Source organism: Podarcis liolepis (genome assembly GCF_965112155.1).
Source record: "Podarcis liolepis genome assembly, chromosome: 7".
Lineage (NCBI taxonomy): Eukaryota > Metazoa > Chordata > Lepidosauria > Squamata > Lacertidae > Podarcis > Podarcis liolepis.
Window position 1 is genome coordinate 94,581,815 of NC_139561.1, and position 14,292 is coordinate 94,596,106.

The window sequence follows — 14,292 nt, forward strand, 5'->3', positions numbered from 1 at the left end:
TTTTAAACAGAAAGAATGAAGGTCAGAATTGACAAGTGAGTCATTTGTACCAAGTGTAGTTTGGACTCAAGGCAAGAGTGGGGGTCCCTCCCTCCCCCCCCCCCAATGCCAGGGCACATTTCTTTCCAGCGCCTCTCTCCTTTTCCAGAACGTGGAATCTCCCCTGTTCTCAAGACAGACTACTGGGGTGGGGTCCCTTTTTCCTTTGTTCTGAGGGCCAGATCCTGACCTGACCAAAGGACAGCTCTCGAAAGCAAGAAAAGTAGGACTGCCCTTCATTCTGTGATAGTACGTGGCTTTAAGTTCTTTTCAGTATTGTGTTTTAATGTTGTAATCTGCCTTGGGAACGGAGGGTGAAAATGGGATGGGGATGATGATGATGATGGTGAAGGTGTTACATAGCTTAACCCCCCCCCAGCCCCACTTGCTTGGAGGTTCTTTGGCATCCACCTGGTCCCTCAGGTGGCCTCGGGGACTGGCAGTGCCCACTGGAAGCTCCAGCCTTTGGCACAGAGAGGATGTGGCCATGGGGCTTCCTGCTCTGGATCCCATGGGGTGGTTGCAAGTCCTCTGTGTGGAACTGCCCTGGAAGACGCCTCCGAAACTGGCCCCTAATGGATGGGCTCCCCTTTTTATTTCTGGCATATTTATCCCACCTTTTCCTCCAATCCACGGGTCTGCCCCTCCTCATTGAATATCCATTTATGTCATTTAGGAAATGACACATTTATGTCATTTACCATATTTTTCGCCCTATAGGGCGCACCGGCCCATAGGGCGCACTTAATTTTTTTGGGGGGGGGATAAAGACCCCCCCCCGAGCCTCAAAGAGCAAAGAAGCCATGACAGCGAGCGGGATGGATCCCGCTCGCTGTCTTGGCTTCGATTTTAGCCTCGGGGCTGGGGGTCCGGGAATGATGGCGAGGATGCCTGATGATCGTCTTCCAAAGCAACTCCTCTATTCCGAACTTAAAAATGGAAAGCGTAATGCTGGTGATCAGCAAAAGAGGTTCAAAGACTGTCTCTAGGCAAATCAAAAAACTGTAGTATAAACACTGACAACTGGGAAACAGTGGCCTGCGAGGGCACCTTTTCAAAAGGTGTCCTGGTCTTTGAATCCAGTAGTAGATAGGTAGCCGTGTTGGTCTGCCATAGTCAAAATAAAAAAATTCCTTCCAGTAGCACCTTAAAGACCAACTAAGTTAGTTCTTGGTCTTTAAGGTGCTACTGGAAGGAATTTTTTTATCTGGTCTTTGAAGACACTCGAACTCAGGATGCAAGGGAGAAACATGCTAAGAGGAAGGCACGCTTGGCAAATCCACACCGTGATCAGCTCCTACCCAGAAACCAATGTCCTCACTGTGGAAGGACGTGGGGATCCTGAACTGGCCTCCACAGTCACTTACAGACTCACTGTTAAGGCCGTGTTCGTGGAAGACCAAGAAGAAGAAGATAAACTCCCCCCCCGCCCCCTCCCCGGCAGCCCTGGGACTTGCCCCCTTCTCCCCCCTGCGCCCTATGGGGAAGAGAGAGGAGACTTACAAGATCCCAAAGGTGCCACCGACGCAGCTCCTGCAGAGGAGACGAAAATCTCCCCGTGCAAGAGAGAAAATGGGGGGGGGGGATTTCCTCGGGAGGACCTCGTCCCCCCCCTTATTTCCTGTCCTCTCTAGGAATGCAGCTCAGTTCCTTTTAACCCTTGCCAGGCGGATCACTTCAAACTCACCTCCTCTCTATTCAGGAGCCCGGGAGGAGCCTCGTACTTTGCAGACGCGTCGAGGCGCCTGATTGGCGGAGAGCGAAATGAATCCAAAGGGGGCGGGAGACCCAGGACGCCCAAAGGGGGAAGAGAAAGGAGACTCACCGGATCCCCGAAGGCGCCCCGAGGCAGCACTTGCGGAGCAGAGAGACAACAGCCCCCCCCCTTGCAGGAAGGGATGGGGAGGAAGGGTCTTTGGCTCTGGGGGACGTGGCCCCCTTTATTCCCAGTCCTCTCTCGGAATCCAGCCCAGCTCCTTTGAACCCTGGGCCAGCCGGGCTCCTCCCCCTCCCTCTGCAAAGCAGGAGCCCCGGGCATCGCAGCCCCCAGGGGGGTCGTATTTGCATCCCTCTCACCATCACCAAAACGTCGCGCCACGGTCACAAAAGAGGAGCGGTTGTCGTGCATAAAGGGGAAAGTGTCGCCCCCCCCCCCCGCCCCTCGTCCCAGCTCCCACCGCCTTGGAAGGAGCTGCTTCCCCAAAGAGCAAGAACGGGATTCACACCTCTGGAAGGATCCGGATTACTGTCTGGGGTATGGGCTGCCTCCTGGGGCGAAGCTGGATTCCCCCTAAGGGCAAAGGACCTTTTGCTTGAGGGAGGGAGGGAGGGAGGGGAGCCCTGGATCGCCCTCTGTTTCTGTCTTGCAAGAAACAAGGAAACAGGAGGAAACATTGCATCCGCTGTTGCTACATTTTGTAGCGCGCTTCTTCCCCGCTTGCTGCTCTCGGTTTCTTGCGCTCAAGGAGTGGCGCAAAAGAGCCGAGCTCTCCTGGCGGATCGCGTGCTCCAGACACGGGGCTGCTGCTTCCTGACTTCGGATTGGCTGCCTCTCACCTTGGACGATGCCCATTGGTCAGCGATGGTTCTTTGAGAAATCCTGATGCTGCACCAAGGATTCCCTGTCCGAGCTGCTTCAGGTCGTGGCGGATGTTCTCCTGGAGACACCTAGTTTGGTTGTCCTAGGGGATTTTAACATCCACGCCGACACGACCTTACAAGGGGCCGCTTGGGACTTCGTGGAAAGCATGGCCTCCATGGGGCTGTCCCTGAATAAGTTGGGCCCAACTCATAGTCATGGACATGCCTTAGACCTGGTATTCACCTCTAGTGACGTGGGTGATCTGACACTAAGTAAAAGTGAAACCAAAGAAGTGCCATGGTCAGATCACTTCCTGGTGCAACTGGACTTCTCCGCGACCCTTCCCCTCTGCAGGGAGGTGGGACCAATTCGGATGGTCCGCCCCCGCCACTTAATGGATCCAAATGGTTTCCAGAGAGTGGTAGGGGATGCTTTATCCCATGTTGATGGCCTTTCAGCTGATTCCCTGGTGGCCCGCTGGAATGCGGAGTTAACCAGGGCTATCGACTGTCTGGCTCCGAAGCGCCCTCTCCGATTGCATGGAGCCCGGACAGCCCCATGGTTTTCTTCGGAGCTGAGGGCGATGAAACAATCGCTGAGACGGCTAGAGCGTCGGTGGCAGAAAACTCACTCCGAATCTGACCGGACACAGGTTAGAGCTCAACGTCGAGCCTACCAAGTGGCGATAGCGACGGCGAAGAAGACTTTCTTCACCGCCTCTATTGCATCTGCAGAAAATAGTAGCAGGAGACTCTTTCAGGTGGTCCGCAGATTTTGCAGATAAAATCACTCATATTCGGAAGGAGCTAGACACCACCGTGGGAGCAGGGCTGGTGTGGGAGAGTGCTAGAGCCCTGTCTGGTCAAGTTGCATGGAATCAATTTCAATCCGTTACCCCCGAGGATGTGGACAGGCTGCTTGGACGCGTGAAACCAACCACCTGTCTCCTTGATCCTTGCCCATCCTGGCTAATAAAAGCAAGCCGGGAAGGGCTGGGCGATGGGCTCTGCGGGGTGGTGAATGCTTCCCTCTGTGAGGGAACATTCCCAGATCCGCTGAAAGAGGCGGTCATTAAACCGCTTCTTAAAAAACCATCTTTAGACCCGGCCAGTATGGCCAACTATCGCCCAGTCTCAAATCTTCTATTCTTGGGCAAGGTGATTGAGCGTGTGGTTGCTGAACAACTCCAGGCACACCTGGAGGATGTGGACCATTTGGATCCCTTCCAATCAGGGTTCAGGCCTCATCATGGGACTGAAACTGCCTTGGTCGCACTGGTTGATGATCTCCGGCGAGCTAGGGACAAAGGTGAGAGTTGTTTCCTAGTTCTGCTGGATCTCTCAGCGGCCTTTGATACAATTGACCATAACATCCTTCTGGACCGTCTAGAGGGGTTGGGAGCTGGGGGCACTGTTATACAGTGGTTTCGCTCCTTCCTCCTGGGCTGTGTTCAGAAAGTGGTGGTGGGGGATGAGTGTTCAGACCCTTGGGCCCTCACTTGTGGGGTGCCTCAGGGTTCCGTCCTCTCCCCCATGCTTTTTAACATCTATATGAAGCCGCTGGGAGAGATCATCAGGGGGTTTGGACTGGGTGTCCATCAATATGCAGATGATACCCAGCTCTACCTTTCTTTCAAATCAGAACCAGTGAAGGCGGTGAAGGTCCTGTGTGAGTGCCTGGAGGCGGTTGGAGGATGGATGGCGGCTAATGGATTGAAGTTGAATCCTGACAAGACAGAAGTACTGTTTTTGGGGGACAGGGGGCGGGCTGGTGTGGAGGACTCCCTGGTCCTGAATAGGGTAACTGTGCCCCTGAAGGACCAGGTGCGTAGCCTGGGAGTCATTTTGGACTCACAGCTGTCCATGGAGGCGCAGGTCAATTCTGTATCCAGGGCAGCTGTCTACCAACTCCACCTGGTACGCAGGCTGAGACCCTACCTGCCCGCGGACTGTCTGGCCAGAGTGGTGCATGCTCTAGTTATCTCCCGCTTGGACTACTGCAATGCGCTCTACGTGGGGCTACCTTTGAAGGTGACTCGGAAACTACAGCTAATCCAGAATGCGGCAGCTAGACTGGTGACTGGGGGCGGCCGCCGAGACCACATAACTCCGGTCTTGAAAGACCTACATTGGCTCCCAGTACGTTTCCGAGCACAATTCAAAGTGCTGGTGTTGACCTTTAAAGCCCTAAACGGCTTCGGCCCAGTATACCTGAAGGAGCGTCTCCACCCCCATCGTTCTGCCCGGACACTGAGGTCCAGCGCCGAGGGCCTTCTGGCGGTTCCCTCCCTGCGAGAAGCCAAGTTACAGGGAACCAGGCAGAGGGCCTTCTCGGTGGTGGCGCCCGCCCTGTGGAATGCCCTCCCATCGGATGTCAAGGTGATGGACAACTACCTGACATTCAGAAGACATCTTAAGGCGGCCCTATTCAGGGAAGCTTTTAATGTATGATTTTAGTGTTTTTTGGTTTCTGTGGAAGCCGCCCAGAGTGGCTGGGGAAACCCAGCCAGTTGGGCGGGGTACAAATAATAAATTATTATTATTATTATTATTATTATTATTATTATTATTATTATTGGGTTTCGGGACTCCATTGAAGGGTTTACAAGCCTCTTCGCTGCAGATCACTAGGAGGGGAGTGATATAGGTGGAGGGGCCCACTCTGGCTCATCGTCCTGCGTGGGTGAATGGGATTTGGGGTGCTTGGATGGCCTCTTAGTCCCCGGCTCTACCAACAGCTCGAGGGGTGAAAGGCCCGGAGGGGTCGCCTGAGGTCTCTCTCACCCGACAAGGCTGCTTTGTTGTCTCTGGGCGGTCCTTCTCCTCCTTTATTTCAACCCCTCATCCCCAGGGCCTGAGCAGGGGATCCCACCCCCTACTCTCTATCAATGAAACAGGTTTCATATCTATTTGATGCAAATGTATCCAGCTTGCCTGTGGGGCAGGTGGGGGAACGTAAGGGAACACTCTTGCAGGCCCCACGGCCTCCTCCGGCACTGGAACAGCTACGCAGCGTTCCCAGGGAGGGGTCCTGGTGTTCTGGGACTCACAGCTGCTCTCTTGTGAGCACCCGGTCTAGCAGAGTAAAAGAGGTGAGGAGGTACCGACTTTATTTCTACTAACTACAGATTAAAGAACGGAACACGTATGAGAGGAACAGCCCTCATACAGACATCCTGTCTCGTCGCAAGACAGAGCAGAAGGGAAAAGTGCAATAGTACCAGAGACGGAATTCACACAGACTGGCTTCCTTCCTCACGGAACAGAAAGGAAACAAGAATCAGATGGACCTTGCAATGGGAGGAGTGAAATGCTAACAGAGCGTGTGTCTTCTGCTTATAAATATGCTCTTACTGTCAAAGAGATCTTTCTGAAGTTTAATAGGAATCTCCATTCCTGTTGTCTTTTAACCCACTGGTTCGGATCCCACCCTCCAGAGCAGGAGAAAACAAGGAGCCCCACCAATTTGCAGCTTGGAGGCTCTGGAAGAGGAAGCTCTGTGAACCTCTCTACTCATGATGTGAACCACCCTGGCATCTTCAGATCAAGGGCACTGCACAAATTTAATAGCTATAGAAATAATAAATAAAGTATCTGAATTGCTTGTGTGGTAAAAAATTACTTCTACACCAGGAGTTTGTTACCCAGGTGAAGGAACACCTGAAATATAAACACAGGACCAAGGGAATGAGACCAAACTCAGAGTCCTGCAGGGACCCAGTTTATTCAAACTATTGCAATAGGACAGCCTTGCTATCCAGTTCTTCAGCAGAAGGGCTGGTTTGAAAAGGCTGCCAGGGGGCATATTAGAAGAAAGCTTATATACACAGCACACAAAGACTCATAAAATGCCACAACACTCTTCCACTTGAATCAAGAAAGGTCACAGGTCATGGGAGGCGTGGCTCAATGTGGATATCGACTCCTCTGAAATTACCTTGGGGTGTCCCAGAGTGCCCAGGTCATTTGGGTCTCATATGTCTCACTTTGACTCCATGCCCATGGCAACCAGGACTTCCATGGGACTCTTGACATTTCTATCTCCTATCTTACTTCCCTGGTACCCAAACATGTCAAAGACCTCTGAAGTGAGATGTGAGTTCTCACGCGGATGCTAGCTCAACACAGACCTCTTTCCCAAAACATCATCTGCCCTTCAGTTTCCTGCTTGGCAGGGGGTTGGACTCGATGGCCCTTGTGGTCTCTTCCAACTCTATGATTCTAGGGTCTGAAAAGGCTGGAAGCGGTAGGAAACTTACACATGACAACTTTACAGGAGGGTGGAATGAGGTTTACAAAATGCAGGCATACAAAAGTCAAGCCTAATGCATTCTATCTAAAAGGGTGGATACAATTAATACTAGGACACTTTGATCAAAATCTATAATATCTAATATTATATCAACTATCACATTTTTTACACCAAGTCCTTCCTAGGAAAGATCAGCATGGACAGCAACCTCATCAGTGTCACCCAATCACTGTTATCCCGCTCCCCAGGCATGACATGAAGATGGAATTCAACACCTTGGCCAAGAACTTAAAAGTCACAGCTCTGGGTACGTAGTAGGTATTACTATGGGGCACCAGATGTGGCAAAGAACCCAGCTGCAATCATTACCTCATATGAACTAAAGTCTCCTAAAAGTAAATCTGTATACAGCCACTGCTGTAGTTTGCCGTCACTGTGAGATCTTTGATGGCAAACAAGACGGGCTCTGTGGCTGAAGCTCTTTCCACATGCTTGCCACTGTTAGGGTTTCTCCCCTGTATGAATTCTCTGATGGGACATGACACTATCCATTTTTCTGAAGCTCTTTCCACACTCTTGTAACTGATAGGGTTTTTCTCATGGATTAACTCTTTGATGGGCCATAAGATGGAATTTTTGAGTAAAGCTCTTTCCACACTAAAAGCACTGATAAGGTTACTCCCTTGTATGAATTCGTTGATGGGAAGTGAGTTTGCTGCTCGTATTGAAGCTGCTTCCACATTCCAAACATTTATAGGGTTTCTCCCCTGTATGAATTCTTTGATGGGAAGTGAGACTGGTGCTCCGGGTGAAACTCTTTCCACATTCCAAGCACTGATATGGCTTCTCCCCTGTATGAATTCTTTGATGGACACTTAGCTGGTAGCTGTGACTGAAGCTCTTTCCACACTCCAAGCACTGATAGGGTTTCTCCCCTGTATGAATTCTTTGGTGGGAAGTGAAACTTATTTTCCAGGTGAAGCTCTTTCCACATTCCAAACATTTATAGGGTTTCTCCCCTGTATGAAGTCTATGATGGGTTGTGAGAGTGCTGCTCTTATTGAAGCTCTTTCCACATTCCAAGCACTGATATGGCTTCTCCCCTGTATGAATTCTTTGATGGACAGTGAGCTGGCCTTTGTCTATGAAGCTCTTCCCACATTCCAAGCACTGATGGGGTTTCTGCCCTGTGTGAATTATTTGATGGATAGTAAGCTGGCGTCTGTGAATGAAGCTCTTTCCACATTCCAAGCACTGATAAGGTTTCTCTCCTGTATGAATTCTTTGGTGGGAAGTGAGCTTGGACCTCTCATTGAAGCTCTTTCCACATTCCAAGCACTGATAGGGTTTCTCTCCTGTATGAATTCTTTGGTGGGAAGTGAGCTTGCTGCTTGTATTGAAGCTGATTCCACATTCCAAACATTTATAGGGTTTCTCCCCTGTATGAATTCTCTGATGGTCAGTAAGCTGCCTTCTGAGAATAAATCTCTTTCCACATTCCAAGCACTGATATGGTTTTCCCCCTGTATGAATTCTTTGATGGGTTGTGAGACTGGTGCTCCAGATGAATCTCTTTCCACATTCCAAACATTTATAGGGTTTCTCCCCTGTATGAATTCTCTGATGGGAAGTGAAACTCTCTCTTCGACTGAAGCTCTTGTCACATTCTTGGCATTGATAGGGTTTTTCTGTTGTATGAATTATTTGATGGGACCTAAGTTGGCCTTTTAGAATGAAGCTCTTTCCACACTCCCAGCACTGATAAGGTTTCTCCCCTGTATGAATTCTATGATGGACTGTGAAACTCTCCTTTGTTCTGAAGCTCTTTCCACACTCTTGGCACTGATAAGGTTTCTCCCCTGTATGAATTCTATGATGGACTGTGAAACTCTCCTTTGTTCTGAAGCTCTTTCCACACTCTTGGCACTGGTAGGGTTTCTCCCCTGTATGAATTCTTTGGTGGGAAGTTAATCTGTCCTTTTTTCTGAAGCTCTGCCCACAATCTTGGCACTGATAAGGTTTTTCCCTTGTATGAATTCTCTGATGGACAGTGACCTTGTATCTCTGACGGAACCTCTTTCCACATTCCAAGCACTGGTAGGGTTTCTCCCCTGTATGAATTCTCTGATGAGTCCTGAGCTGGGAGCTCTGAGTGAATGTCTTATCACATTCCAAACATTTATAGGGTTTCTCCCCTGTATGAATATTTTGATGGACACTTAGTTGGTGGCTGTGACTGAAGCTCTTTCCACACTGCAAGCACTGATAGGGTTTCTCTCCTGTATGAATTCTTTGATGGGAAGTGAGATTGCTGCTCTTATTGAAGCTCTTTCCACATTCCAAACATTTATAGGGTTTCTCCCCTGTATGAATAAGTTGATGAACAGTAAGCTGGCCTCGGCGACTGAAGCTCTTTCCACATTCCAAGCACTGATGGGGTTTCTTCTCAAGCGGATTTCTTTGATGGGAAGTGGAATGGGAGCTCTGCCTGAAGCTCTCTCCACAGTCTGAATCCTTATGTGGCTCCTCCACTGTGTGGATTCCGTTGAGGTCTCCCTCGTTCTTCATCTCCAATTCATCACCACCTGCAATTAAGTGGCAAACAGATTAGAGCCTCAGGAATAATAATAATAATAATAATAATAATAATAATAATAATAATAATAATAATAATTTATTTATACCCCAGCCACTCTGGGCGGCTTCCAACAAAGATTTAAAAATACAGTAAAATTTTAGACATTAGAAAATTTCCCTAAACAGGGCTGCCTTCAGATGTCTTCTAAATGTCACATAGTTGTTTATCTCCTTGACATTTGATGGGAGGGCGTTCCACAGGGTGGGCTTATCACAGTGAAGGAACCACCAGCAGGCCCTTGGCACTGGACTTCAGTATCCGGGCAGAACGATGGGGGTGAAGACGCTCCTTCAGGTATACTGGGCCGAGGTCAGTTAGGGCTTTCAAGGTCAGCACCAACACTTTTCAGTTGTGCTCGGAAACGTACTGGGAGCCAATGTAGGCCTTTCAGGACCGGTGTTATTTGGTCTCAGCGGCCGCCCCCAGTCACCAGTCTGGCTGCCGCATTCTGGATTAATTGCAGTTTCTGGGTCACCTTCAAAGGTTGCCCCACGGAGAGCGCATAGCAGTAGTCCAAGCGGGAGATAACCAGAGCATGCACCACTCTGGCAACCACCTGGCTGGGTTTCATGCTTTGAAAAGGCAGGACCGGAGGAAGAATATTCACAGGGAAAGCAGTCAACAGTCTTCCATCCAAGGCTGGCTGTGGGAGTGTTAGCATCCCAGGTGCTGTGGGTGGCGCTGTTGAGCCCCATCGAAATATCAGAGGTTTCTCCCATAGAGAGATGTTTTGAATTACAAAGCAGATAGGATGATCCAAGAGGAAGCCTTACCAAGAGAGTCCAAGATCCGACGATTCTCCTCCATGACTTCCTTATGCAGAGCTCTCTGGTCAGGATCCAGCAACGCCCACTCCTCGTCTGTGAAATGGACAGCCACATCTTCAAAGCACACTGGACCCTAAAAGAAAAAGGGAAAGGTTGTCCTCTTAGACCAAATAAAGGTGAACTGTTACACTTTGTTGTCTTCTGCCTCTTAATTGATGTCCTGTTTCAATGGGAATCTTTTTCTGCGCATTTTATGGATGCATATTTTGTGGTGCTAATGAATTATTCATTGTGTACAGTGGTGACTCTGGTTGCGAACGGGATTCGTTCCGGAGGCCGTTTGCAACTGGAAACCCTTGCAAAAGGGGAGGGGAGAAGAGGAAAAATAACATGCCACTGACTGCTTAAGGTCATTTTAAAACACATTAAATTAGACACTTGGAACAGGGAAGCAATAGCAGAAGAACTCCACACTTCCCCAAGAGTTTCTTCCGGTGAGTCCAGCCCCACCCTCTGGGCACTGCAGCAGGAGTCCTTTTGTAGCTGAGAATGTGCCGGCCTGGCCCCCGTCCCCCTGTCCAGTTGGAAAAGGCTTTGGAAGGGAGCAGGCCCTGCAGTCCTCGCTGCAGCCGATGGTCCCAAATTAGGGAGCAGTGCTAATTATTGCTTGTGACAGGGAAAGAACTGAAGGGAGTTAGATGTGAGGTCTTCCTCCAGGGTTCACTGCCTGAGGTTCTAAAAGCCTGGTTATTTTCTGGGACGGATTTTATTTGCCCCAATCATGGGATCTGTGCCATCTCCAGCGTCACTCGTCTCTTTAGTCAGCCAAGGACAGATAAAAGGACAGAAACAAAACATCTGACAGAAGCCACTTCAACTTCCTGAATCATTTTGAAGCCTACATTTAAGAAGGCCTGGGCAGTTTAGAGGAGCCTGAAAAAATATGGGGGGTGTGTGTCTTATCTGCCCTGGAGGATCTTCAGCTGTGCATTCCCCCCCCCCCCCCCGCTCAGCACCTTGCACCTCTGGCGGCCCTGCCCCTATGAGGGGATGAGGGGCTGCTGAGGAATAGAGTCTGAGGGGGAAGGAGAGCAGTCAGCCCTCCTCCTCCTCCTCCTCCTGTACATCTGGCCAGATGCTTCCCAGCCCTGCTGGAGCCATGGCTGCTTTCCTGAGGCCCTTTCTCTGCTTCTGCCCCCGTGAAGGGGCCCTGATGGGAGGCTGTGGGGGCTGCAGACAGGCCAGCCCTTCAAGAGCAAAAGGGGGCCATCTTGGAGGGGGGTAGGTATGATGATGATGATGATTTTATTATTTATGCTTTGAAAAGGCAGAACTGGAGGAAGAATATTCACAGGGAAAGCAGTCAACAGTCTTCCATCCAAGGCTGGCTGTGGGAGTGTTAACATCCCAGGTGCTGTGGGTGGCGCTGTTGAGCCCCATCAAAATGTCAGAGGTTCGTCACATAGAGAGATGTCTTGATTTACAAAACAGATAGGATGATCCAATAGGGAGCCTTACCGAGAGAGTCCAAGATCCCACGATTCTCCTCCATGACCTCCTGATGCAGAGCTCTCTGGTCAGGATCCAGCAACGCCCACTCCTCGTCTGTGAAATGGACAGCTACATCTTCAAAGCACACTGGACCCTAAAAGAAAAAGGAAAAGGTTGTCCTCTTAGACCAAATAAAGGTGAACTGTTACACTTTGTTGTCTTCTGCCTCTTAATTGATGTCCTGTTTTAATGGGAATCTTTTTCTGCACATTTTATGGATGCATATTTTGTGGTGCTAATGAATTATTCATTGTGTACAGTGGTGACTCTGGTTGCGAACGGGATTCGTTCCGGAGGCCGTTTGCAACCGGAAACTACTGCAACCCGAAGTGCCTGTTCTGTGCATGCGTGCGGGGCGGTCTATCGTTTCTGCGCATGTGCAAGCAGCGAAAGACCACTTCTGCGCATGCGCAACTGAAGAAATCCAGAAGTAGCCCGGTCTGGTACTTCCGGGTTTGCCGTGTTCATAACCGGAAGGCAATTATATATTTCATCCAGCAGAGCTTCACTGCTAGCCAAGGCAAACAAGCATAATGGTCACAAATGCAAAACATCCAGGATTGGCACTGTCCAGTTGCAGCATAAGTGCAGAGTGTTTGAGGACCGGGACATTCGCAGGGAAGCCAAAATGCTTGTTTACAAAGCTATTGCACTACCAACCTTGCTGTATGCTTGTGAAACATGGACCACTTATAAAGGCCATCTCCAATTCCTCAAAAGATTCCATCAACAGGGTCTCCAAAATATTTTACACATCACCTGGGAAGACAGGAGAACTAATGCCAGTATACTGGAAGAAGCAAAGATCACCAGTTTTGAAGCAATGATTCTTCAACATCAGCTTCATTGGACTGGTCATGTTGTCAGGATGCCTGATGATTTTCTTTCAAAACAACTACTCTATTCCGAACTTAATGAGACGCAAGTGGCGCTGTGGGTTAAACCACAGAACCTAGGACTTGCCTATCAGAAGGTCTGCGGTTCGAATCCCTGCGACGGGGTGAGCTCCCCTTGCTCGGTCCCTGCTCCTGCCAACCTAGCAGTTTGAAAGCATGTCAAGTGCAAGTAGATAAATAGGTCCCACTCCAGCAGGACGGTAAATGGTGTTTCCGTGCGCTGCTCTGGTTCGCCAGAAGCGGCTTAGTCATGCTGGCCACATGACCCGGAAGCTGTACTCCGGCTCCCTTGGCCAATAAAGCGAGATGAGTGCCGTAATCCCAGAGTCGGCCACGACTGGACCTAACGGTCAGGGGTCACTTTAGCTTTTATTCCGAACTTTGAAATGGAAAGCGTAATGCTGGTGGTCAACAAAAGAGGTTTAATGACGCTCTCAAGGCAAATCTTTAAAAATGTAGTGTAAACACCAACAATTGGGAAACACTGGCCTGCGAGCACCCCAGTTGGAGAACAGCCTTCGTCAAAGGTGTCCTGGGCTTTGAAGACACTCGAACTCAGGACGAGAGGGAGAAGTGTGCTAAGAGGAAGGCATGCTTGGCAAATCCACACCGTGATCAACTCCTACCCAGAAACCAATATCCTCACTGGGGAAGGACGTGGGGATCCTGAACTGGCCTCCACAGTCACTTACGGACTCACTGTTAAGGCCGTGTTCGTGGAAGACCAAGAAGAAGAAGATAAACTCCCCCCCCCGCCCCCTCCCCGGCAGCCCTGGGACTTGCCCCCTTCTCCCCCCTGCGCCCTATGGGGAAGAGAGAGGAGACTTACAAGATCCCAAAGGTGCCACCGACGCAGATCTTGCAGAGGAGACGAAAACCTCCCCCTGGAAGAGAGAAAATGGGGGGGGGGGGATTTCCTCGGGAGGACCTCGTCCCCCCCCCTTATTTCCTGTCCTCTCTAGGAACGCAGCTCAGTTCCTTTTAACCCTTGCAAGGCGGAGCACTTCAAACTCACCTCCTCTCTATTCAGGAGCCCGGGAGGAGCCTCGTACTTTGCAGACGCGTCGAGGCGCCTTATTGGCGGAGAGCGAAATGAATCCAAAGGGGGCGGGAGACCCAGGACGCCCAAAGGGGGAAGAGAAAGGAGACTCACCGGATCCCCGAAGGCGCCCCGAGGCAGCACTTGCGGAGCAGAGAGACAACAGCCCCCCCCCCTTGCAGGAAGGGATGGGGAGGAAGGGTCTTTGGCTCTGGGGGACGTGGCCCCCTTTATTCCCAGTCCTCTCTCGGAATCCAGCCCAGCTCCTTTGAACCCTGGGCCAGCCGGGCTCCTCCCCCTCCCTCTGCAAAGCAGGAGCCCCGGGCATCGCAGCCCCCAGGGGGGTCGTATTTGCATCCCTCCCACCATCACCAAAACGTCGCGCCATGGTCACAAAAGAGGAGTGGTTGTCGTGCATAAAGGAGAAAGTGTCGCGCCCCCCCCCCCCCGCCAGTCATCCCAGCTCCCACCGCCTTGGAAGGAGCAAGAACGGGATTCACACCTCTGGAAGGATCCGGATTACTGTCTGG

General features: G+C 50.6%; 2 protein-coding genes and 1 long non-coding RNA gene across 9 annotated transcripts in view; 1 reads left to right on the forward strand and 2 right to left on the reverse strand.

Moving 5' to 3' along the window:
• The window catches only part of LOC310712787 (uncharacterized protein), a 67,285-nt gene extending 53,662 nt beyond the window's left edge, over nt 1–13,623 (reverse strand). For 2 of the 5 annotated variants that reach the window (XM_083516140.1, XM_083516136.1), the window contains exon 1: nt 12,488–12,824. Coding sequence is in view for 2 of the 5 variants with exons in the window: in XM_083516136.1 (XP_083372262.1) it covers nt 12,488–12,510 (23 nt within the window). In the remaining 3 variants the exon portion in view is untranslated. Of the gene's footprint in view, nt 1–1,542; nt 1,592–1,864; nt 2,100–12,487; nt 12,825–13,601 lie in introns of those variants that run through there. The other 3 variants (XM_083516139.1, XM_083516142.1, XM_083516141.1) reach the window with 3 other exon arrangements.
• LOC310712948 overlaps nt 2,264–14,292 on the forward strand; it is a 246,776-nt gene continuing 234,747 nt past the window's right edge. The window contains exons 1-3 of one of the 2 annotated variants that reach the window (XR_014529031.1): nt 2,264–2,293; nt 5,748–5,942; nt 7,057–7,285. This is a non-coding gene — a long non-coding RNA (uncharacterized lncRNA). Of the gene's footprint in view, nt 2,294–5,747; nt 5,943–7,056; nt 7,286–14,292 lie in introns of those variants that run through there. The other variant, XR_014529030.1, reaches the window with a different exon arrangement.
• On the reverse strand, nt 6,308–12,174 carry LOC310712812 (uncharacterized protein). Of its 2 annotated transcripts, none has more exons than XM_083516188.1 (2): nt 11,795–12,174; nt 6,308–9,456 (listed from the first exon to the last, which is right to left on the reverse strand). In XM_083516188.1, exons 1-2 carry the CDS (start codon nt 11,826–11,828, stop codon nt 7,547–7,549), a joined length of 1,944 nt encoding a protein of 647 aa, XP_083372314.1. In that variant the 5' UTR covers nt 11,829–12,174; the 3' UTR covers nt 6,308–7,546. The 2 variants fall into 2 exon arrangements, with proteins under 2 accessions (XP_083372314.1, XP_083372313.1); XM_083516187.1 differs by lacking the exon at nt 11,795–12,174 and adding an exon at nt 10,283–10,331.

Coding starts and splice junctions, on each gene's coding strand:
- LOC310712812 (XM_083516188.1), bottom strand. CDS start 11,828: ATGGAGGAGAATCGTGGGATCTTGGACTCTCTCG. Junction 9,457..11,794: donor TGGGATCTTGGACTCTCTCG/GTAAGGCTCCCT, acceptor ACTTAATTGCAG/GTGGTGATGAATTGGAGATG.